Below are 22,260 nucleotides of genomic sequence, written 5' to 3'. Positions count from 1 at the left end.
CTAGAAAAGCAGAGAGATTGTGATTGTCTTTGAATGGAAGGGCATTACCTACCGGTTACCGGCTTTCAAAATAGAGATTATCACCTCCAAGCGAAGACGAGAAAAAGACTAAACCATCCTAGACAGAAAATTGGTTGACATCAAAATTCATGTGCAGTTAATTTTTATTCTCAAGGAAAGACTGGGAAACTTGAGTGACAGATTTTGAAGACTGTTGAGGATTCAAGTTTAGTTAAAGTACTGTACTCGTACGCGGCAATCAACACTAGCAGAGTAGATCATAAAAAAATTGCTGCTACACTTCACAACCGGTCGTGACTTACACCAGGATTAGAAATCACAGTTTTTTTTCGCGACTTTACCGACAAATTATCCAAATGATGTCGATAGCACTCCATTCTCGACAAACACGCATATTAATTTAAGTTTCTGGATTAGACGGTATCGATCACCATAGAAGTTTTATGTTTATATTCGTAATCTTCTCACTCAGAATGTTAACTGTTTGGGCAAAGTTAGCACAATGTTCTGTTTGACTTTAATTTTTTTGGTATGCTGAAAAGGCAGCAGTTTTTTTGTGTGTTTTTCAGTCGCAAAGCAGCAAACGCGAAGGGCGAGTCACAACAGTATAAAACAACGAAGTTCAGAGTTTTCTCACCCAATGCCTACACAGGAAGCTTTCGCTTTGGCTGATGGTAGCCGTACACAGGACATTTGTCACATAGCACCCTCGTGTGTGGTGTGGGTGGTGGTTAACCCCTCAACTCCCAAGATCTGATTGTTAAATTCTCCCTCCTGAAGCTTTTGCACCCCCACTGTCTTCTGCTACCCCCACCCCTCAGCACTTAGACACAACTCGCGTGGTAGATCAAAATAAACAACTCAGTTCTACCAGATAAGTTTGAGTTAAAAAAATATCATCATCTGTTCGCTAGATCATGTATGGATATTAAGGGAGAAGTAACAAGCAATCATTCTCTTTGGGAGTTAAGTTAGGTTGGTGGAGAACCTGACCACAAAATAGGAAGGTTTAAAGTTCTTCTGCGGCTTCGAAATTCGGAACGGCCGATTGAGTTTGCCTTAAAAATGTTTGATGTTTTGGGCACTGAACTAAGGACACAGAGGAAAACAAGTAAGTACAATGTTGTGGGTTACTACGGATCTTTTACTGAGCAATGCGTTGCAGCGTAAGCACTGATTAGAGAAAATCACACTCTGGCGCATTGGGACTCTCCCAATCCGTCTTGCGAAAGAAGTCCTGCCGGTCGTTACTTTTGCGTCCAAACATCACACCCAATGCCTTGGACAACTTTTCATCGTGTTTCCGTTCCTTCTCCGTTAGAATTCTTAGTTGATATTGAACTGCTCTGTTGGACGGGTCAAGTGTCAAAGCCTGAAAAAGAAAGTTAATTAATTTTAGATGGGTTAACCTTCGCTTTATATGGAAATTTCCTGACTCGTATTGAACTCAAATTTACAGAGATCGAGCTGTGGAATTGCAAATTGATCCTCGACGTCGGAGCCTTAACACTGCACGCTTATTTTTTAACTGACACGTAGTTTTCATTCCTCTCTCTCGTTTCTAGATTTTTTTGCCTATGAAGAAAACCCTAAAAAAATCGAATACTTGTACCATCCCGTTTATTCTTAGATTCAATCAGTGTGTTTCATTGGGTAAGGTCAACTCAAGACGTTCACACGATTACCTGCGCTAAACTAAGACCAACATATCACGGTTGAAATCAGGATTCTAGATCTTAAATGACCGTTTTTTCTCATGGAATGGCATGCTTTAGTTAACTTATTTTTCCTTCCCTGCGTTAATATAAACTACGGTACCTTCTCTAAGTCCCCTCTTGCCTTCTCAAACTCATTCAAGATAACAAATGCCTATGGAGAATTAGGACACTATTTACCAAAATAAATAAAGTACAACCGTGCACATTTTAAATAAAGACAAACAGTATTTGAAAAGTAGCTTTTCTGTTTTTGCATGAAGAACTTGTTAAGATATCTCGCTATAGACGTTATGCAGTAACACCACGCAACACAGTGTTTTAAAACACGTAACAACTCAGATTGCCTACATATGCGCTAGTGCCTTTTCAATGTTAAAAACATTTTAAATAACCTCAACAAGTAAATCAACCATTTAGGTGGAAAGGATATCTGTATATAATATCATCTCACCTGTCCACGTCTGTAGAGAGCTTTAATATTTTCTGGCCATAAACTTAGTACCTACAGTAAAAGTTCAAATAAATATTTAAACCCAAATAATACCAAAATGTACTATAAACCTGTATCACAAAAAATTAATATTAAATAAACAACTGGAATTTTTGAGTGATTGATGGCAACTTTAATTACACTACATGTACTTCTGACGTGCTTGATGTCAAACAATAAAACTAGAAAGCCCTTATTTTAACATTCTAAACTAAACAGTATTAACAACAAATCTGTAGCAATCCCTTTGAAAATAACCCTTTCCTTTTTGTTTCCTTCTTTCTGTGAAACACAACAGTTTTTAAGCTCCCAAATAAGCTACATGTAGTTCAATGGGTTGCATGACAATGGTTTTCAATCTGGAAGGCTTAATATGGCCAGCAATGTTACTACAAATAACTTTGTACATGTGACATGTACTAAGTCATTATTACAAAGTGCACAACTGAAATGCACTCAGTTCTAACCTTTGTACAGTTAAGTGCTACAAAGTCATACTGTCCTAGCTTTCCTTGGCATGCAGATAAGTTGAGTAGACAAGCAGCCTTCAGTTGTTCCTGTTCTTCCATCTGTTCAGACAATGTATTGTCTATTAAAATCAACTGTTTAAGGGCTTGGCTATAACGCCTTCCAGCGCAGGGCCATTTTCCAGACTTAAAAAGAATCATAAGGAATACATTACAAAAGCAGTTACACCAGAGGAGGATTCAGGATTTTTCTAACAAGGAGGTTCAACATTAAAGAGGGGGGGGAGGCTTAAAAAGTTTTTAAAAGCAAACATCACAAAAGAAGGCTTATGACTATGTAATAACATAAATTAATGTGAACTGAGGATATTACATGACAGATGATACAGAAGATTTTGTTCAATTGTAAGGTTGGTAATTTAAGTAGGGAGAGGGGTTTACACACCCCCCGCATTCTCCCTTAGGTTCACCTACGTCCACATGCATGAGTACTGGGATGGTTCATACTGGACAAACTGAAGCTTGACTTAAGGCAGCTGACAAACAACATACAGAAGCCACACTTGACATACACATTTAGGACATGTACCTGTCCCTGGATTTGAATAACTAAAATATGAACAGATTTGAATGATTGGAATATGCTTAGTGTGATTTACTCTTTAACAACACTTCACGGCAGTCAGGGAATGAACTAAGAGAGCACTGCAAAAAACGAGGTGTGTCAACATTTACAAAATGAGCTGGGAAATGAAAAGCAACCTTGAAACAATCTGTTCCTTTATCTTTATGGTGTTTGGCAAGAGACATTTTCTCCTCTGGAGTAGTTTCCCAAGGCTCTTTTGCCTGCCAAAGTAAAAGGAAAAACTGGAGGAATGTGAAGTGCATGTGTTGAGATTTTTCTATAATTAAGATACCAATTGTTCTGGATAAAAAAAATCAGTTCTGGTCAGTAATTTTTTGGAATATACTATGTATACCCCTTCAGCTTGTTTCTTTTGTTAACAATTTTAGGTCATGGGATAGTCACAGAAAACTTTTTTTCAAATTTCATTCTACTTCACATGCCTTTGTACAAGAAATATGGTGAAGATTATAGTGATCATCATCACAGCAATGAACACCTATAAGCAGTAGTGAAAATTACTGGGAGTTGGTCATTTTGTTTGTTTGTAATAAATCTGTGTCAGTAGTAATGAATAAACAACTGCCAATAATACACATTATATCTTTGAACTGCTGATTATTTAAATGAAGATGAGAGTGATCACCGTGCACTAACAACACTTCTTAAGTAATAGTGAAAATAAAGCAGAAAAATTCAGGCTTGTTTTGTTTTGTTTGCTTCTGAGCTCAGTTGTAAGCTTAATTGTTAAGGCACTGCACCAGAATTTGTAGAGATCATAGGTTCAACTCCTGAACAAACCTGAATTTTTTTTCAAAAGCAGTATCTCTATAAGATGATAACTAAGGAAATTTCTGTATATGCATGTATGAATTTACAGTAAACTGTACCTTGGAGAAGGAAAGAAGTTCAATTTCACATTTTAGATCCCTTTCAAAGACAATACCAAGCTCTTGGCACAAATTGACATCATCAAAAGGTATCGAACAGACTTCTTGAGCATGCATACATTCAAGGCATTTGTCCAAGGTCTCAGATACCTCATTGTCACCTTCAAAGTAAGCAAAAAAAAACACAAAGGTAGAATATATTCAATAAATGCATGATTTAATTGACATGACCCTTTTTTCAGCCAGCTACAAGTTACTTAATCTGAGAAACTGTCATTTTATGTATTTCACTGAATTAACAATGGTATCATCAAGAAAAGGACATAGTGGTACAATTTTTGTAACAATATAAACAAACAAGAAAACGTAAATTACATGCTGGATCAATCGAACGCTTGTAATTTAATGTAGTGTTTTGAATAATGATAATGGCGATTCATGACCTGGGAATACACTTGAACATGCCAAGTAATCAAACTCATACATAGATTACTTGCCTTCGCCTATAACGACTTCCTTCTCGGTATTATGAAGAATTGTGCCATGCGGAGAAGAAATCTTCAGTTTGACTGCGATGAAGCATATTTAAAAATACAATTAAATATTGCAGATGAATCAAATAAAACGTAAAATGTGACTTAAACCGTCACCTTTACATGATGTTCCATAATTCGGTGTTTCTAGTCCAGTTCCTTTTTGAATTATAGTCTTCGTTAAGGCTGAAACACGGGTATCAATCATTTTCGTCCGCCATGTTGGAACAGAAATAAGCTTTGTTGTGATTGGCTTATACTGGAGAATGGACCAATTACACGGCTTTTAATATATTAAAGTCTTTATTGACAAAGAAAAGAATCGTGCTTGTGAGTGCTTTATCGCACGAATTTTTGTCCCTCCTTTTTCATGGCGGAAGCGATCTTCTGCGGTAATGGTCCGGCATGTTGAAATTAACCATACCTTTAAACATCCATTTGAGAAAGTGATCAGTGCCTACTTTCAAAAGGTTTGTTAAAATACGTCAGTACAGTACATGCATGTGTGTTCATAAGTACAGAGCACAATTAAGAAATTTTTGTCCAAGCAAAAGAATGCAAATTTGTAAATATAATATAGAATATGTCTAAAAGGTTAAAGTACTCAACTACTCATACGTTGTGAATCAAATTGTGATTACTGTACTTTTGACCGCCACATTTATGTTCACATTTCAATGCTAGACCTCATGCAATGTAACGAATCTCTAACAGTTGTACAAAAATCAGGAGTTGATAGTGACTGCCTCTTTTTCTTTTTATCACTGTTGTGCACACTTGTGTTTACATGTATGCTCAACAATAGTACACATGTGGTAAGGATTCCAATGTGACCTCCATAACAGTACTGCAACACAAAACAGGTACGTAGTCTATGTTGCTGTATTCCACTTTTCTGAGGTCTCCAAGGGCTGTTTATTTTGAACGATATGTATGCTACTCATTTTCTATATCAGATGGTATCAGGAAAAACATTGAAATGGCCTCTTAATAAATTATTACTGCTGCAGTTCATTTGATTCAGTGGTGTTACTAATGATAGAGATGCTGATAGAGACACTGCCTCAGTCATTTTAGAGTGACTGGCCCATTACAAATGGCCAAAACTGATTTTACTCCATTTTGTTAATAAACTTCTGTTGGTACCATTATTGAATGTGTCATATTCTATATAATATCATATAGACTAATTAATAAATTTACCCACTTATGGTACTTTACAGTTGTAGAATACAGTACTATTTACAATATGTGACCCTCCACAGGATGTCAGGGAATAAGGTGAATGTATGCACATGGCATGTTTTAGCATGCTCGCATGCTAATGGCATGACTTACCTACCGTGCAGATATGTGCATAAAAACTATTGATTCTGGAAAGCGTGTTGTAGCTATTGTTCATATCTGGCTAACATGGTAGAGATTTGTTTCAATAACATGGTAGATTTTTTTTTTTTTTTTTTATAACACGCTAAGTTCCTTTGTTTCCTTAACAGGCAAGCTTATCTCATGTAAGCCACTTTACTTTGTTACTTGTGTTTGTCAGCTTCTCAATTGTGAGAATGGTGTTTATAATTACGTACAGAATATAAGCAGATCTTCTGTCCAAGTCAAAAGTTGTAATAAAAAAGGAGACATTTATAGTAAATCATGGCTCTTTCCCTCAGGATTTTCACAATCTGCTAGGTGTATTGATGAGCTAAAAAGCCGTACCACTTAGGATATACTTCTTGTACAAATGAAAAGCAACTTTAACTTTAAGAGACGTGTTATAAAATTATATTGTGCAAAGTTGCAAGCAAGATCTTAACACGTTTCTTTTATTTCTACTGTGCAAAGCAAGATAATGGCTGCAAAGTTGATGAGGCAAGTAACTAACATGCTGCTAACATGGTAAAAGTTGGTTCTTTTGTTTTAAGCGTGCGAGTGTGCTTTGTGCATGCATGCACCTTATTCCCTGAAAATTCCCGTGGAGGGTCATAGATGGCAGTTTCCCCAACTTTAGTCACATTCTCATTTCTGCCCTATATTTTTTGTTTTTGCTGTAATTAAGTTGGCTATGTTTTGTTTGGTTTTTGTGATCTTGAAGACCCAGAAACTGGAGAAGAATATATGTTAAGAAGAGGAGAGTGTGTGAATGTTTTGCCTGGTTTCTTTAAAAAGGTATGAACTTATAACTATACATGCACATTACATTGATCATTGTTCTTGGATGACAATGCACAAAACTATTTTTTTCCTAACATATGTCATACTACTTGCAAACAGAGTTCTAAGGTCTGAACTCCCATCTCACTGCAAGTCTAGGTTTGGTTGATACCTATACTTTTAAACATTTTATCATTCTTGCATGTCTGTTAAAAAAACTAAAGCATTTTGACCTCACTCATGTGCTTTTATTACTGTAATTTTTAATTTGTGGTCATCTGACTTTGTTAATCACTTGGAATAAATGATTACAGACTGTAAGTGAACTCCACTTAGTCCTATTACCATTACATGTAGAGACACTTCAGACTGTTTTTTATGGCAGCATTGTTATGCACTTCTTTAATCAACAGATGGTAAGTAATATTTCAAGCGCCCATAAAAATAAATTACCTCACAGAAAAACTTAAAGTTGTTACTGTAAATGTTCTATTTCTAGCTATGTCCATTCCCAGCAATTCAAGTAGAAGAGGAAGCATGGCTCAATAGTAAGGAGAGACATCTTCGTCTTCATAGTTATAGCCTTACATGGTCTAAATATGCGTCCCTGGAAGAGTTCAGCACTTTTAAAGCATGTGAAAACAATCCAAACTGGTATGTCACCTACTTCATGTACACAAATAAATTTCTCGGACACTCAGAAGCAAATAATGATGCAAGAGGTATATGAGATGGGGCTTTCAGCTGAATACAATAGTGCAGCCAAAATCACCATTTTATCATCCTTTTTGTCACTTGTTTTCCCTTAGGTCTGGGAAGATACTTGAGAGATGGTTACTCAAAACTAGTGATACACTTTTAAAGCTACTTTATGCAGTCAGAGAAATACATTTGCATACATTAAACAAAATAAATGGCAAAAAATGTTGATTTTGTTTGTTCTCAATCTTGATTTCACAAATTTTACAAATTCTGTTTGTACAAATTGAGACAACACTTTTATATGACTAGCACATTTAACTTAAGTTGCCTCCTCTCCAACCATGTACTTGTAGATTCTGAGACTGAAGAATCATTGAAAAATAATTGAAAAATCATTAAAAAATCATTGAAGAATCATGGAAAAATCATTGAAGAATCATTGAAGAATTGTTGAAAAATCATTGAAGAATCCCTGAAGAATCCTTGAAAAACCATGGAGGAATCATGGAAGAATTATTGATCAGAAGAGTATTTTTGTATGGTGGTAAATAATTAATTTTGGTGTAATTCCAACCATGTTTTATTATATCCCTCGGCAGGACATCATTTGAGCAGCATGGTAGTATCAGTGTTTATGGTGTTGGCTCATTTATTGGAGGAATGATGGAATCTTTTGGACAGTCATTTCTTCAACGTGGAGCAAACAAGGTAAAAAAGATCAATTTAAGAAAATTAAGAAATCACACTTGCCTATCACCTCTAATTAACTTAATATGTTCAAATTTTTGGTTATTTTACCCAGCTCAGTTTTATTTTGTTTGCAGGGTTTTAACATTATGGAAGATCTGATAATGACAATGAGTGGAAGGTATACAGAAGCATGAAAGAGTCAGCCTTGACTAGAGCACATAGTTTTAGTTCTGCTAACCAATTTTTTTTACAATTTTTTTTATGCTGAAAGATTTTTTTGAGTTCTCATTATGAAATGAAAACAACCTGTTCATTTTAAGACAGCACAATGGTGTGGAAAGTTCACACTGAGATGTTACCGAGTATTCTTTCATTAGTTAGGGCACTTTTGTAAGGACCAAAAAGTCTCTGATTGCTTTCAAGAAAGCAACATTCTTTCTTGAACTTTTGAAGTCCTCAATGTAATATATTTACAGATTAAAAATGTATGATATGAGGAAAAAAAAAAACAAAATTGGTTGGTCCAATTACAGGTTGTCAGTTAACTGTTGTTTGACCACTGAACTTTAGTTGATGATTAATGAGTTTTAAACAGGGATGATTATAGATCACTACCTGCATTTCTCTTGAGGGCTGTTGCATAAAATCTCTCCTTTGCTGAAACCTTCTTTGAATGAAGGCAGACACCAAAATTACTTTTTATTTTCTACACAAAACCAAATTTAAGTGGATGGCTTGAACAGAAATTTGAGCTTTATTGAGTTTTAAAATGTTTATTCCTGTAAATAATTTTGTTCAATTTTTTTGTCCACCTGAATTGGTCATACTTGAAATGTTGACTAGTCACTTTGTTCTATTTGGGTTATTAATCAACCAATGATTACTTGTACAATGACAGTAAACTATTATTCCGTAACACTCTGTAGGGAGTGAACACTTCCGAGAGTCCAGTTGGTACCCTTTTAGCACAGGTTTCAATGTTTTGAGAAATACAATTTGCTACAAAATTTGGCTCCTTTTCAGCTTCCCACTCTTGCATTTTGGACCTCCTATCTTCAAGTTTATTCCTGATGTGAATTTTCTATGGCTATTTGTGGGTTTTTCGATTTCAACCTCCACTATATTCAGATGTTTCAAAATCTGCACAAGACTACTTGGGAGTGGGGTCTCATCAAAAGGGGTGAAAAACATAAATGTACTCTTCCTTTTGGCTTCTGGTCTTTCCCTGGCATTCTAGCATAATGTATATTACAAATAATGTATATTACAAATAAACATAGCTTTTGGAGAGGAGCCAAAGAAGTGCTCAACTAAATAAGTGATTGTCATACATGTTGGGAGAGGGGAAGACTCCAATAATATGAGGCAATGTCAATGACTGGTAATTGAGATTTAATTAATTGAAGCATGATCAATGCTCACTGGACAGAAGTGTCTGACCTGAGAAAACTAACCTTGCAAGCGATAGGCAATAGTTAAATTTCAAACCGATCATCCAATTGCTAAGAACATTAATTGAATTCTTAAATCCAAACTTAATTAAGAAAAAATACTATTTAAAAAAAGAAACAATTTCAATTTCAAAGCTATTAATTTACTTGATAATTTTTTTCTCTTTAATACATGTATATTGTTATCCTGTTTCTTGCAAGCTACAGATAGGATGATTCATTTGGAATTTTTCACGCAGCACACCCTGTAGCTTGTTTAACATCGTTAATAAACTTCTGCACGGTTCCTTTCCCAGCTGAAGTGTTGTAATATTTCTTCCAGTACTGAGCTTGAGCAGTAAGGTCAGCTGGAATAGGAGCAGGAATCCTGGCAAGAAACAATCGAGAAGCCAATCCGGAGTACAGCGGCTTTTCCAAATCTGACCATGAAGTTTTTTCCCAGTCTATATGCAGTCGCTCCTTAATTCGGTCCCAGTACTTCCTTAGGCCTTGCTGGATAACTGTTTCGCGATAGCCAATAGAGTCCACCTATGACGAGGGTATTATGAATGGGATTATAAAAATAGGTGGCGCCTGAAAGATAGCTATGACCTGCGCGCAGGCTCTCTTCAGCGCTGCGTCATGAGTGGCGAAGCGCGTGAGTCGAGCTGTCAAGCGTGCGAGCTCGAATGGCTAGCAGACTTGAACGCTTTGGCTTCGCCATCCATTGCACTGCACCAGCGAGAGCCCACGACATAGAGGCAGAACAAGAAATACTAACCCATCAAATGAAGTACATATTTATCAGCTCTGGTGACTCGACCTTATATCATGCTCTCGCTGTTCACTTTCAACACGTGTTCATACGTATTTCAGTACTCTCATCTCTAAATTGGTCCCTTTAGTATTATTAACTGGTTGATACCGTAAATTGTCCACCGTAAAGAGCCTCAAAGCTAGCCTTTACGGTGGCCAATTTACGTTATCAACTCAGTTGATAATACTATAAATTACCCTGTTATACTATCCCACCGACGCAGCACCACAGTTTCTCTAGTAACTTACACCCTTTATTCTCAATTGGTACTGTTTAGCGGTGCTGCATTTCCGTAAAAGGCCGTAAGAGGTTTGTGTTATTGGAGGGGGGGGGGGGGGGGAGGGGAAGGAGGGGGCAAGAAAAACACGCACCTTCAATCGGTTTGTTACTGTTATAGTCTGTGCCGGATATTGGGGGAGTACGGAAATAGTCCATTTGTTAAAGACTTTCCGAGAGAGCTGCAAGTATCATAATTGGGTAATTATGCCGCATGCCTACTGCCCTCGTATTCCTCTCTGGAAATTAAATGAATACCACTACACCCACTCCCCTCCCCTTTCCCCCCTCTCCCCCCTCTCCCCCCTCATCACTACCCAACCGAGTCTCAGATCACTGTAGGTATCTTTTCCCGGACCAATATCTTTACCTGCCAAATTCCCCCGTAATAAGATGGCCTATACGTTCCTGGCGCCACTCCATATTTGGACTCGACCCAGGCAACGCGACAAAGGAACTTGTGATCGTTTGGGAATATACCCAAGCTATTGATCATCTCTACAACATCGGCAACCACATCGCCTCCTTTTCCTTTTGGGGTGTAAGGAGAGTCAGCATCACAGCCTAGAAAATGTTGGGCGACGAGACCGAAGACTATGATCGTCAAAAGCATGTTCTGCCAAGAAAAAATGTTCAAGAAATGAAAAAGAGATGAGTACGAAAGAGGGTAGCGACAACGGTGAGCAGAGGTGGGTAGCAGTGTCCTGTGTAGTGGTTCACGTGGTCTCCTTTTGGACCGAAACAATAAGATGAAATTAATAATAATAATTGAATCCCGACGATCAAACTTCATTATCAATAACTTCGTTGTTTTGTTTTCGAAGTTGTTTCTGTTTCGATCATAGTTTCACAAGTAGAGGCACATTGACATTGAAATCTCAAGCATTAAAAAATTTCAAAAGTCAGTCACGGTATACTGAATATGGGTCTCTCATAACGCTATCTAGACAATTTCAAGCTTGATTTAATCATTCCAATTGCGCCGGTTAGGCACGTTAATACCACATGTTTGATTTAGAATAAACAGACCAACAGATGTGAAAGTCTACATATGTTTTGTAAAGGCGTTCACTTAAATGAAGTATTTAATGGATTCTCCTATCCTCTCACCATAACTCAAGCAAATGTAGATATTGTTTAGAAGTTACTTAGAGTATTTATTTTGCAGAATGTGATCACTAGTCGGAAAATCGAAATTTTTTTTTTTAAATAGATTATTGCTAATTAGTAATTTTTCTGAGGGGAAATCGCAAATAAGAAAATGAATGTCGTCTGCATTGCTCGCCCTGGATTTTTTAGAGGACGATGCTGGAAATGCAAGATATTCGTTGGTAACTATTGTAGGTCAGAACCTCAATTTTAATTACGATGCTCGAATGCCAATTTCTGTTACATTTTAAGGCTGATTAAAAAACTGTTAACTCGCCGTTCGTGTCTGAGTGGGTTAATCAGGAATCAAGTCTGAGCCCTAGTTATAGAACGAGCAGTAAACATCACGAAAATTGCTGTTTAAATTCGCATCTAACCGCGTGCATTTTGCTTACCTAAACATAAAATTCGTCTTACCACTGGGGTTCTCAGATAGCGTCCTCTGGTCTTCTTCTTCGCACGCTAGAACTAATGAAATAATTTTCTTTTCTTTCCTGTTTTTATAACTGATCCTAATAAAAAATGATTGGTTGACTAATGAGGTGGTATGATATGACCGATGAACCTTGACAACGATTATATTGCAATTTTCGGTTTCGAGATGATACGTTTCTGAAACGGAAGACGCAAATGATGAAAGGATTAACCTGAAACGTGATATTCGTGCTTTCATCTTTGATATCAATGCGAAGTGTTTCTTTCATCAACATCACAATGTTCAGGTGTTGTCAGTTTCACTTTTGGTATAACATGTTCCGGTAAATAGCTGACCATATTGATTTATAAAGTCAGACGTGTAGATCAGGTGAGGCCAGGTATGCTACGATAATTTAGTTTTCCGAGTTTTCGCCGATCTACAGCATCATGGAATCTTGATTCCATCTACATTTCTTGATGATGCCGTAGATCGACGAAAGCTCGGAAAACTTAATTATCGTAGCATACCTGGCCTCACTTGATCTACACGTCTGACATTATAACACCTTCCTACTCAAGGACAAAATCCAACGCTTGAAATTGACTTATGTTCGTTTTAGCCAGCGAAAAGAATGAGGCAGAATGACTTGGTGTTCTGAGAAAGGAAATCGCGTATTAATGAGAAAGGTTCAACTGTCAAATTGAAGTATGCTTTAAAATGTAGGTGTCTTATCTTTCCGCTGTCAGATTGATGAGCTACCTAGTGCTTTCCGCCTCAACGCAAACGTACTTACATCACGACAATCCCTTTCTTAACATCCAGTTACGCAAAATGTTTATTTTGACTCAAGATTTTTTTCTCCAAACTTAAGGTTACTTCCCACCTACGCGGGTGTCCTTCGAGAAAAAATTCGTATGCGCGCTACTTTTACTAAAACCTAGCAAACTATACATCAGAAGAAAGCTTAATAAATGCAGTTTACGATAAAAAGATAATTTAAGCGACTTTTTTTTTTTAAAGGAAGTGTCAGGAGCCGGTAAGGCGTGAAACGATCGAGGGTTCTTCTATTGAATTTATCGGGTATCGGATGCCGCATTATGAGCCAAATGGCTGCACGCTCTTACTCACAAGGCATCAATCAACAACAGTGTGTCAGGCTTTTTCGATATTCTGATGGTTGTCTAGATGTCGATATCTAAATTTGGGTAGCTAAAAATATGCGAGGCGTGTTGCGTAAGTGCACGTCATGAGACAAATATTTCAAAGATCAAAATTTCCCGACACGCTTTCGTTTTCCATTATTCCTGGAACGTTTGGGCGAAATTTGATGATAATCGGTCAAATCCATTTACCCCATGAATTCGCTTAAAGTGGTTGTATTCCTTCCAAAATCATATGCGAAAGGTTCGAAAATAACTCGAGCCAAGCCAGCAGATTATCTGGGCTCTTGAAATTCTGATGACATTATGCCCCTTTCAGTTCCAGCAGGAGAGATCAGTTGCTCTTACCACTTTATTGCCGGGTAGTAATCATAGTATTTCACTGCCATCCAGTTCAATGCCGACCACTTTGTTTTGATAGTTTGAAAAGTCCCTTATAAGTTTAAAAATAAAAGTTTTTGTTTCAATGAATTCTGAGCACTTAGACCAAATGCTTAAACATAGACATTCTGTGGAAGAGAAAATGAATTTGAGCTATTGACTACAATTATTTCCTTCGTCTTTCACCAGTATTTCGCCCAGGGCATCTATCATAGAAATAAAAATACGTTTACAATACCATATGGCCCGTATTATTGCGGCAGACTGGTAATTTTTATGGTCTTTTATTGAACAGATTCGTCATCTATTTTACACAGCGCAACCTTTGGCGTGTTTAACATCATCAATAAACTTCTGTACGGTTCCACTACTAGTGGCAGCTTCTGTATTGTAGTGAGTCTTCCAGTACTGAGCCTGACCGGTCAAGTCCCTTGGAATAGGTGCGGAAAGCCTGGCGAGGAAGAGCCTAGCAGCCAATCCAGAGTACAGCGGTTTTTCCAAATCTGCCCAACTTGTACTGGTCCAGTCGATATCAAGCTCGGCTTCGATTTTGTCCCAATATTTCTTCAGACCTTTCTGTATAACAGTCTCTCGATATCCAATCTCGTCCACCTACGCAACAAAAGTGCATTACTTAAAATATATTCTAGGTCATTCAAGGTTAGACAATGTTGGAAAGGCAACATCGCTCTATCCATAGAGAGCTGTTGCATGGCTTTGTAAGCCCATTTGCCAGTGTTAAATGATGTGAAAAATAATGAAGAAATTCATTTAACTTTCTCTTGGAAATTCTTCAAAATATTACTATTTTTAGATCTACCCCCGATTTCGAAAGTTTGTATCAATTTTTTTCGAAGGGAAATACATTCTCATCAAAGCCGGGGCGAGGTTAGAGAGTTATTCACGATAGTAGTTTAGAACCATCTTATTCAGGTGAGAAAATTAAATGCTAAGCTTATACCTGCCAAATACCTCCATGGTAGCCACGTCTATATGTACCAGGGTCTTCACCATATTTTGATTCCACCCATGCTATGCGGCAAAGGAACTTATGATCATTTGGAAATATTCCTAACCCGTTGATCGTGTCTACGACTTCTTTCACAACGGATGAACCCTTTCCCTTAGCTGTAGTAGTCATGCTTTACTGGAGAAAGAAGACTAGAAAACAGAAAATTCATCAGAGGGGTTTTACGATGGAAATTATATAATGAAGGATTAACTTACAGGAATAACCAACCACGAAGGATCAATTTTCCTTTACTCTGGAGCATTAAATACGTTTTAACCGATTGTGTCTTTTTCTTATTACGTTAAGAGTTTTGTCTCAGAACCAAAATTAGACAGTTACTTGCGAAATTACATGAATAATGTAATGAAATTATGGACAATCCGCGAAGGACAACACAGAAGATATTTAAGAAAACACGAGCTCCGTTGTCGCAGTGTATAAGCTACTGGTTTGGAATTAAACAGCCTTATGTGAGGGTTTCAATGGGGTGATGGCTTTTAGGGGAAATGGTTAAAATTTTGACCATTTTACGGTTAACGGTTAACATCATTCTATTGTTGTCACCGCTAATTTTTTTTTTTACGGTAAACTATCGGTTAAAATTTGTCAATTTTTTTTCCCAACGGATAATTTAATTTTTGGCCTTTTTACGGCGATTGTTTAACTTCATGAAGATCCTCTCATGTCAGGTGGCGATAAATCACCGAACTAAATACGTCTTTCATATGCAAAAAAACAAAACAAAACAAAAACATTGTGACATTCACTCGAGTGTGTCGGAAATGATAGTGAAACCTATGCAATTACCTCTTCTCGCTAGAATCCCTGTGATGTAATGCAAAATAAAAAGTTTTAGATGTCCTAACTAGAAGCCCATAAAAATAACCAAAAATTTCTTTAAAATCGACCGGTAGATTATTAGCTTTCCCTTATCGGCGATAGACGCTGCTTACACGTAACTGAACACACTAAATAACAAATCTTCAGGTGATAAAAGCGAAAGTTCTTGGCGGAAGTGCTTAGCAATCTGGTTTTCAGTTTCTACCTGTCATGTCTCATAATTCAGACTTCATAAGTTGTTCAACAAGGATTCAGAACGAAATAGAGGTTTATTAGAAGCGACGGCGATGTTGAGTATTTGCATTCGACGCATACTAACTCGCCCCTTCGATGCCTGCTACAATAACATCTCAAACGAAAAAGCTGGTAGTATTGGCTTGACGTATTCGGCATGGGATAAATTTTGAACATTACCGGTGCCAAATCACTTAACAACATCCACTATTTTCTCACATAGCTGTATATATATCTTGACTCTAATCCTTAACTGATTAGTGCTTTGCCTGTTTGGTGGCATTTCAATGAAATAGGCGTAAAGGCGGAAGGGAGGCTTGCCACGACTTGGCTCTCTTAGCATCTTTTGTACTGATATATATATATATATATATATATATGTGAATATGCTCTTAACAAGACGCTTAAATGTCATAGTGCACGTAGCATAATTTCTTAAATCAAGTGGAGGAACTGGTTTGATTAAAACATCGGTCGCTGTGCGTAGAAAAAGCAATTGTTTACCAAAACGGAAGTGGTGAGCGGGAGGTTTTCTTCACTCTTACGTGACAAAATTCATAAGAGAGTCTATTATCAGGACTAACTTGGTAAGAGGGATACTATTTAGTTTTATAAACACAAAGCCTAAGCTCTTAGTACAGGAAATTAACTTCATAGGACTTACCCAAGCTTTTCTGTTCGATCCTTTGTTAAACAACAGCCCAAACGGACGATTTGATGCTTTCAGGCAGCTTGAAATGATAATGATATTAATTCTACATGTATTAGCATATCTGGACTGATTTACAATTATAGACAGCGGGTTGGTCAGTTTTTCCAGATGTTGATGTAAAATTTTAAACGCAGTGTCATTTGTAATACAATTCCTAGTTTTTAAAATGATGCAAAAGATTATTTTTTTCTCGGAAAAGAGATACGTAGTAGCTTCACAATAATCTTATTGACTGTAAGCCAGTTCTGGGAAATGACTCGTAATTCGAAAATCGTTAGCTTTCCCAGGTTTGGACAGCTTAACGCGCAGTTCCTGCGAAGCAGTGGATTTCTTATTTTCTAAAATCTGATTTAATTTAATGATTGCCACTCAGAAAACATGGAATAAAAAAGATTGATTAAAAACTGATTGAAGTTCACCTAAAAATCTGAGGTAAGTATATTTCACCAAATGTAAGGTGTTTCCTCGAGAAAAAAAAAGTTATCGAACATCTTTTTTTTAACTTTCCTTCGATTTTCTCTACTCACGTCTGTTTCAAAAAATGTAACTGAAAAGATACTTAGGTCAGTGTGCTTGTTTAAGAGATATTATGTACCGAACTTACCCCGTATTTATGCCTCTACGGGCACTAATCACGCGCGTCATTTCATCGGTTCACGATACACTTTAAACTTGAAAAAAAAACTTGATGGGTAGGAAGTCTTAGAGATATAGAAAAATTTTATCCATAAATTGTGGAAAAAGTCACGCAATTTTAAACGACATCGACTCAACACGTTCCTTAAGGTCATAATTTGCATCATTGAGTGCAGGCTTTTCAATTAGCTACATCTTTTTTTCCCTTCGATGACTTTTTTTTTCCTAGTTTCGTCCAATTTAAAGGGAATAATTTGTACACCAAAATTATGCAGTAAAAAAATATAGGTCATCGTGCTCGTTCAAGAGCTACAGACCATTGTACCTCTTTACCTGGTTCATTTATTGAAAAAACAGTGCCGTGTTCCCGGTATGCGCGCGCTTATTCGCCTGATTACGTGATTTTTATCCGCAGTAAAGGATTTACCAGTGCAAAATTGAGGAATCACCTTTAGCGAAAGAAAATATTGATGCAAGGAAAACGTCCCGTGTAAAAATGTAGAAATTTTTGAAATGAAATTCTGGCTGGGAAAAGGAGAATACTCGCATATGACTCACGGAATAAATATGACACACGGGATTAAGAACATGTGAACCGAGCGTATGTATTTTAACCCGTGCTGAGTTGTCAGCATCGCGTATATTACCCGTTGGCTACTTAGAAACTGATGCTTGGGGTGAAGAGTTCTTGACAGAAAGAATTCGCCAGCAGTGAAGGAATCTGAGACCCGTTAGAAGCTCAACATGTGAAGAAGATCTCCTAATCCTCCAGAGTTGTGGAATTATTTCATACATAAAGAGAATTACGCATTTCCCCGTGGTATGAAACATGGTTTGAAATAGCTTCGTAACACTGGAATCGGTACCAAAGGCATCTGAAGCAATCAGGTTGCACCAACTCCAAATTAGTGATATGAACTTTCACTAGAGAGAACACAGGTAAAATGCTCTCGTGATGGTGTTGTTAGCCCACGGTATGAGAACTTACAAACAGGTAAGTACTTAGCATAACAAAAGATACCACCCGAAAACAATATGAAAGGCTCTCTCTTCATAGATTCTATATAACCTTTCAATGAATATTTAACGGACCCAAGAATAGGCCACTCTCACAACAAAAACTTTAGATGACAAGGCATAACAGTTCATGTATGAAATATGCTTGCTTGCTTGTCATCTCAAATTGTGGTAAAATTAGAAATTCCCATAACAAAGTTTCTCGCACAAACACTAGTCTTGAGGGCTTTCCTGTAGCTGTACCGATGAAAAACTATTCCATATTTAAAACTTTATTGTAACCGAAAGCAGAAGGAAGCAAACTGATCATATTTTTATTTTTTTAGTTTGAAACATATTTCTATATTGCCTTAAAGGCTCTCAGATATATACTTTGCAACGCTAGTTAAATCCACGTTTAATGTTTTAATAATGTGTGGAGAATTTGGACATTCATCCATGAAAGATTGCTGACTTGTTGACTAGTCGTTGTTTTACGGAGGTTATTGACCCGACATGCTCAGGTTGTTGAATATCTTGTCTCATCCGTGGTTGCAATTCATTGGTTGCTGTGATATAAACAGGTCCACATCCTTCATTCTTAGTTCAAGGCTGACGATAAGTGATATCATAAATCACATTTTAAGTTAGCGGATATCTGACCCTGCAAACTGGTAAGTTCACTAGTGTATCTTAAAACGCCTCAGATGGTTGTGATGATTTTCACAAGATGATCTTTTTCCAAGAACATTTTTTCCTTGCCGTGATCTGAACATCGAGACAAAAGTTAAAAAGCATGTTACTATTTCCTCATGACACCAACTTCTTTCAGCCAGGAGTTTAAATGGATGGCATCAAACTTTCAAGGAAAATTGACAAAATACTGGAGAGAAATTATGTGGGATCGTCTTTTAACTGTTCATAGGGATAGGCGTAACCTCGAAACGCTCAAAACACGCTACTGAAACTAGATTTAACGCTGCTAAAATGTATGAGTCACACTCCGCTTAACTTAGGTGATCATTTACACTGTTTTAAAAGTTACGTACTTCACTTGCATCTGAATGGAAATTGAATGAAAGACACGTTCTTACACTCAGGGAACCATGAAAGTTGTCATAGTTACATTGATACTGTGCTGTGCCGTCATCAATGGTAAGAACGAAGTGCAATTTTAACATTGTTCACTTTAAAAAACCTTCATGAAATACACTATCTTCGCTGTCTTCACTGCACCAAATCCGAAGAAAGTAGCTAACCATGAGCCGGTCATGGAGGCACCGGTTCAGATCCCAGGTCAACGATGAGCGTTTTCTTTCTAATTGGGTAGGGTTCTCTATATCTGGGATTCGAGTCCAAGGGGATCTTCATGATTATTTTTAAGACGTAGTTGAACTCATGGGAGTATTTTTGAGGATCAGCAATTCTTGCAATTCCTTTGATCGCACTATGTTTAAGAAACCAATAAACGTTTCTCTTCCTTTGCAAGATTTATGAAGTGGTCAATGGCTTGTTGTCGAAAAAGCAATAAAAAATAGAAACGGGATGTACAAATCCGTCTCCCTGTAGCAAGCTAGATTTGGTTGGTTTTCAGAGTCTTACTTTTTCAAGCACGGATGAATCGAGTATCGATAACTCTTACGATATATATTCAGCAATGCTCTAAAATGCTTCTTCTTGATATTACTTTATCCTTATAATCTGCTCAACCGTTTTAAGCGTATGGGCGCCCAATTGAACAACTGGACGAGAAACGCGTTTACAAACGAAATAATCCAGAGAAAGATTCAATACTGGTCATGAGAGGTAAATAAAAGATTGCTCTGCTCGTTCTTATGTTAATCGCAGCTCTCTTTAATAGTTTCATTAATTCAATAATACAGATAAATGTCTTTTTTTGGTTTGAAATTGTTTGTTAGTCTACCTATCTATTCCATTTCTTTTAAGCTTTGTTTGCTTGTTTACATGTTGAATTTTTGCGTATTTTGTTTTTAAATAAATTTCTGCTTCAATACTTTAGCATGGAGATTAAGTACTAATGAAGCATTGCTAGTCTTCAATTAATCCCCTAATCATGTTTCAAGCGCATGTAGGCATTCACTCCAATGAGGGAAGTGACGAAAGTTTAGTTAAAGAACCAGAGGAGGAAGAAGAAGAAGATGAGGAAGAGTCACCCAGCGGAGACGAAGGGTCCTCTAACGAGGAACATCAATCAGAAAACGATGAAACAATCGATGATGCTGCGGACTCAAACAATGATCATCACGAGAACGAACACGATGATGAAGACGATAATGATGATGACGACGACGACGACGACGACGATGAAGATGAAGATTGATTTGCTTTATTACGTCACAGCTTCCTTAGGTGAACGTAGGGAATGGATAGTTGGAACAGAATCATAGTTGGATCAAGTCATTGTTTTTGTAATCACGTTCAGAAAAAGGTGTAATTACAGGCTAATTAAACTTGAGCGTTGTATGTCGCAGTATGCTGTTCACACAGATAATCTAATTGTAGCTGGGAAACATAAAACACAAAAAAGAACCTAAGTTGCCCACACCAGCGAAGCTCAGTTTGATTCACCATTCCAACAAACGAAAGTGAATTATGCCACCCCTCCTTATTAAGATGGTCATAGTTTCACATGGAAGCAACTCTAACTTGCTTCAGGTACTTAGTCAGCGGACCAATAGGCGAACGATCATTTGTGATTGTTAGGGACGCAGCAACACTCACGGCATTTTTCCACTCGCTTTATTCGCTTGTCTCCGTTGCCTGACAGCATGGCAAACGGTCAGCTGATCAATTGATCATTTTCATTTTTCTACGACAGAATTCTAAATACCAAACGACGCATTAGCAGTCTGTGCTCCACAGTCCCCAAGAAAAAAAGAATGTCCACTTTTTAAATTCATTTTTGAAAAATGAGCCTTCAAAATCAATCCATGTGATCTAGGGTCTCCTTCTGAATTCTATAAAGCAAGGGCAAGAAAATTTATTTACAAATGAAACAACCAGAGGATATAAATGTTTGCATTTGTTACGCAACAAAGGAACAAACTTGATTGTAACACATTTACATAAGTACGAGTTTGTAGCTTGTGAGATAATAGTCAATCTATAAGTTAAGGTAATTTAGTATTATCAACTGAGTTGATAACGTAAATGGCCACCGTTAAGAGTTTCAAAGCTGAAGTTTCAAGCGTTAGCCCTTCTTTAGGGTGAATGGAGGAATTGTGGGTTGTGTGTATGTTGATATGTAGAAATGCAGCTAAGCCATTGTTGGGAATAAGGTGACAAGAATGCGAGAATGAATTAGTTGAATGAAAATCGCTCGTTGATATCGTGGGGATTAAGAGTGCTGAATTGAAAATAAATTTCCGTTCTGGGGTTTTGACAATCTTCTTTAAGTAAGAATGGTTTTTAGCTGACTTCGCTTTTCGCGGCATTTCCTGGGCTGAACATTGCTTGGTGTTCGAGACATATGGAACTCTTCATCCCCAGTGATACTTTGTCCAATTACATAGCACAACTACTGTACGTTGGCTTCACTATATCAGCGCTCATCCTTTTATTCAACATTTTTGATTATTAAATTGGTCATCACCTACGAACGAATAGAGGTAAGCTGAAGGATAAGATCCATAATACAGAAAAAAATTCATTGCGACTTTACTCACTTTCCGTTTTCTCTATGCCTTTTTGAATAAGCCGCTGAATAGAAGCAAAAACATGAGAGACATGCACTTCCCTGTTAAATGCACGCGGGTAAAAAAGTACTAGGCTGACTGTGTATGTGTTTACTTGCAGAACAACTCACTAGGAGAGCGGTCAATGAGAAAGGCTATCATTATTTAACAAATAGAGAAGCCTTGACTGTGCTCTGTTCTGTTATAAAGCACGCAGGAA

At 37.2% G+C, this 22,260-nt stretch overlaps 5 protein-coding genes across 6 annotated transcripts; 2 read left to right on the top strand and 3 right to left on the bottom strand.

Annotated features, from left to right (window-relative positions):
• Positions 1–868: 868 nt before the first annotated feature.
• On the bottom strand, positions 869–4,983 carry LOC131796778 (uncharacterized). Its single transcript, XM_059114378.2, has 8 exons — positions 4,862–4,983; positions 4,709–4,780; positions 4,212–4,372; positions 3,459–3,542; positions 2,697–2,882; positions 2,191–2,241; positions 1,840–1,890; positions 869–1,393 (listed from the first exon to the last, which is right to left on the bottom strand). The coding sequence occupies exons 1-8, from the start codon at positions 4,950–4,952 to the stop codon at positions 1,199–1,201; spliced, it is 891 nt and encodes a 296-aa protein (XP_058970361.2). The 5' UTR covers positions 4,953–4,983; the 3' UTR covers positions 869–1,198.
• A 77-nt stretch (positions 4,984–5,060) lies between these two features.
• Positions 5,061–8,829, top strand: LOC131796760 (PRELI domain-containing protein 2-like). The gene is made up of 6 exons (XM_059114359.2): positions 5,061–5,214; positions 5,550–5,607; positions 6,834–6,907; positions 7,392–7,546; positions 8,194–8,302; positions 8,419–8,829. The coding sequence occupies exons 1-6, from the start codon at positions 5,140–5,142 to the stop codon at positions 8,476–8,478; spliced, it is 531 nt and encodes a 176-aa protein (XP_058970342.2). The 5' UTR covers positions 5,061–5,139; the 3' UTR covers positions 8,479–8,829.
• Positions 8,830–9,655: 826 nt separating this feature from the next.
• Positions 9,656–12,528, bottom strand: LOC131796758 (uncharacterized). 2 transcript variants are annotated; one of them, XM_059114358.2, is made up of 3 exons: positions 12,374–12,528; positions 11,178–11,423; positions 9,656–10,263 (listed from the first exon to the last, which is right to left on the bottom strand). In XM_059114358.2, the coding sequence occupies exons 2-3, from the start codon at positions 11,418–11,420 to the stop codon at positions 9,967–9,969; spliced, it is 540 nt and encodes a 179-aa protein (XP_058970341.1). In that variant the 5' UTR covers positions 11,421–11,423; positions 12,374–12,528; the 3' UTR covers positions 9,656–9,966. The 2 variants fall into 2 exon arrangements, with proteins under 2 accessions (XP_058970341.1, XP_058970340.1); XM_059114357.2 differs by having other exon boundaries at positions 12,352–12,511.
• A 1,655-nt stretch (positions 12,529–14,183) lies between these two features.
• Positions 14,184–16,809, bottom strand: LOC131796845 (uncharacterized). The gene is made up of 3 exons (XM_059114452.2): positions 16,666–16,809; positions 14,877–15,076; positions 14,184–14,527 (listed from the first exon to the last, which is right to left on the bottom strand). The coding sequence occupies exons 2-3, from the start codon at positions 15,054–15,056 to the stop codon at positions 14,225–14,227; spliced, it is 483 nt and encodes a 160-aa protein (XP_058970435.1). The 5' UTR covers positions 15,057–15,076; positions 16,666–16,809; the 3' UTR covers positions 14,184–14,224.
• A 2,072-nt stretch (positions 16,810–18,881) lies between these two features.
• Positions 18,882–20,816, top strand: LOC131796862 (uncharacterized). Its single transcript, XM_059114471.2, has 4 exons — positions 18,882–19,019; positions 19,446–19,500; positions 20,065–20,151; positions 20,430–20,816. Exons 2-4 carry the CDS (start codon positions 19,452–19,454, stop codon positions 20,684–20,686), a joined length of 393 nt encoding a protein of 130 aa, XP_058970454.2. The 5' UTR covers positions 18,882–19,019; positions 19,446–19,451; the 3' UTR covers positions 20,687–20,816.
• The last annotated feature ends 1,444 nt before the right edge of the window (positions 20,817–22,260 follow it).

This window comes from Pocillopora verrucosa, chromosome 1 (assembly GCF_036669915.1).
Source record: "Pocillopora verrucosa isolate sample1 chromosome 1, ASM3666991v2, whole genome shotgun sequence".
NCBI classification, from domain to species: Eukaryota; Metazoa; Cnidaria; class Anthozoa; order Scleractinia; family Pocilloporidae; genus Pocillopora; species Pocillopora verrucosa.
Note: the sequence above shows the minus strand (reverse complement) of the source record. Positions and strands in the feature narration are given on the sequence as shown.

Excerpts from the sequence above, each read along its gene's own strand:
- LOC131796778 (XM_059114378.2), bottom strand. The coding sequence starts at position 4,952 with ATGATTGATACCCGTGTTTCAGCCTTAACGAAGACTATAATTCAAAAA. Across the intron at positions 4,781-4,861 it reads TTATGGAACATCATGTAAAG|TCAAACTGAAGATTTCTTCT; the intron begins GTGACGGTTTAA and ends GCTTCATCGCAG. Across the intron at positions 4,373-4,708 it reads GGAAGTCGTTATAGGCGAAG|GTGACAATGAGGTATCTGAG; the intron begins GCAAGTAATCTA and ends CTTACTTTGAAG.
- LOC131796862 (XM_059114471.2), top strand. The coding sequence starts at position 19,452 with ATGAAAGTTGTCATAGTTACATTGATACTGTGCTGTGCCGTCATCAAT. Across the intron at positions 19,501-20,064 it reads GTGCTGTGCCGTCATCAATG|CGTATGGGCGCCCAATTGAA; the intron begins GTAAGAACGAAG and ends AACCGTTTTAAG. Across the intron at positions 20,152-20,429 it reads TTCAATACTGGTCATGAGAG|CGCATGTAGGCATTCACTCC; the intron begins GTAAATAAAAGA and ends TCATGTTTCAAG.
- LOC131796845 (XM_059114452.2), bottom strand. The coding sequence starts at position 15,056 with ATGACTACTACAGCTAAGGGAAAGGGTTCATCCGTTGTGAAAGAAGTC. Across the intron at positions 14,528-14,876 it reads ACCATGGAGGTATTTGGCAG|GTGGACGAGATTGGATATCG; the intron begins GTATAAGCTTAG and ends TTTGTTGCGTAG.
- LOC131796758 (XM_059114358.2), bottom strand. The coding sequence starts at position 11,420 with ATGCTTTTGACGATCATAGTCTTCGGTCTCGTCGCCCAACATTTTCTA. Across the intron at positions 10,264-11,177 it reads ATTACGGGGGAATTTGGCAG|GTGGACTCTATTGGCTATCG; the intron begins GTAAAGATATTG and ends CCCTCGTCATAG.
- LOC131796760 (XM_059114359.2), top strand. The coding sequence starts at position 5,140 with ATGGTCCGGCATGTTGAAATTAACCATACCTTTAAACATCCATTTGAG. Across the intron at positions 5,608-6,833 it reads AGTACTGCAACACAAAACAG|ACCCAGAAACTGGAGAAGAA; the intron begins GTACGTAGTCTA and ends GTGATCTTGAAG. Across the intron at positions 8,303-8,418 it reads TTCAACGTGGAGCAAACAAG|GGTTTTAACATTATGGAAGA; the intron begins GTAAAAAAGATC and ends TTTTGTTTGCAG.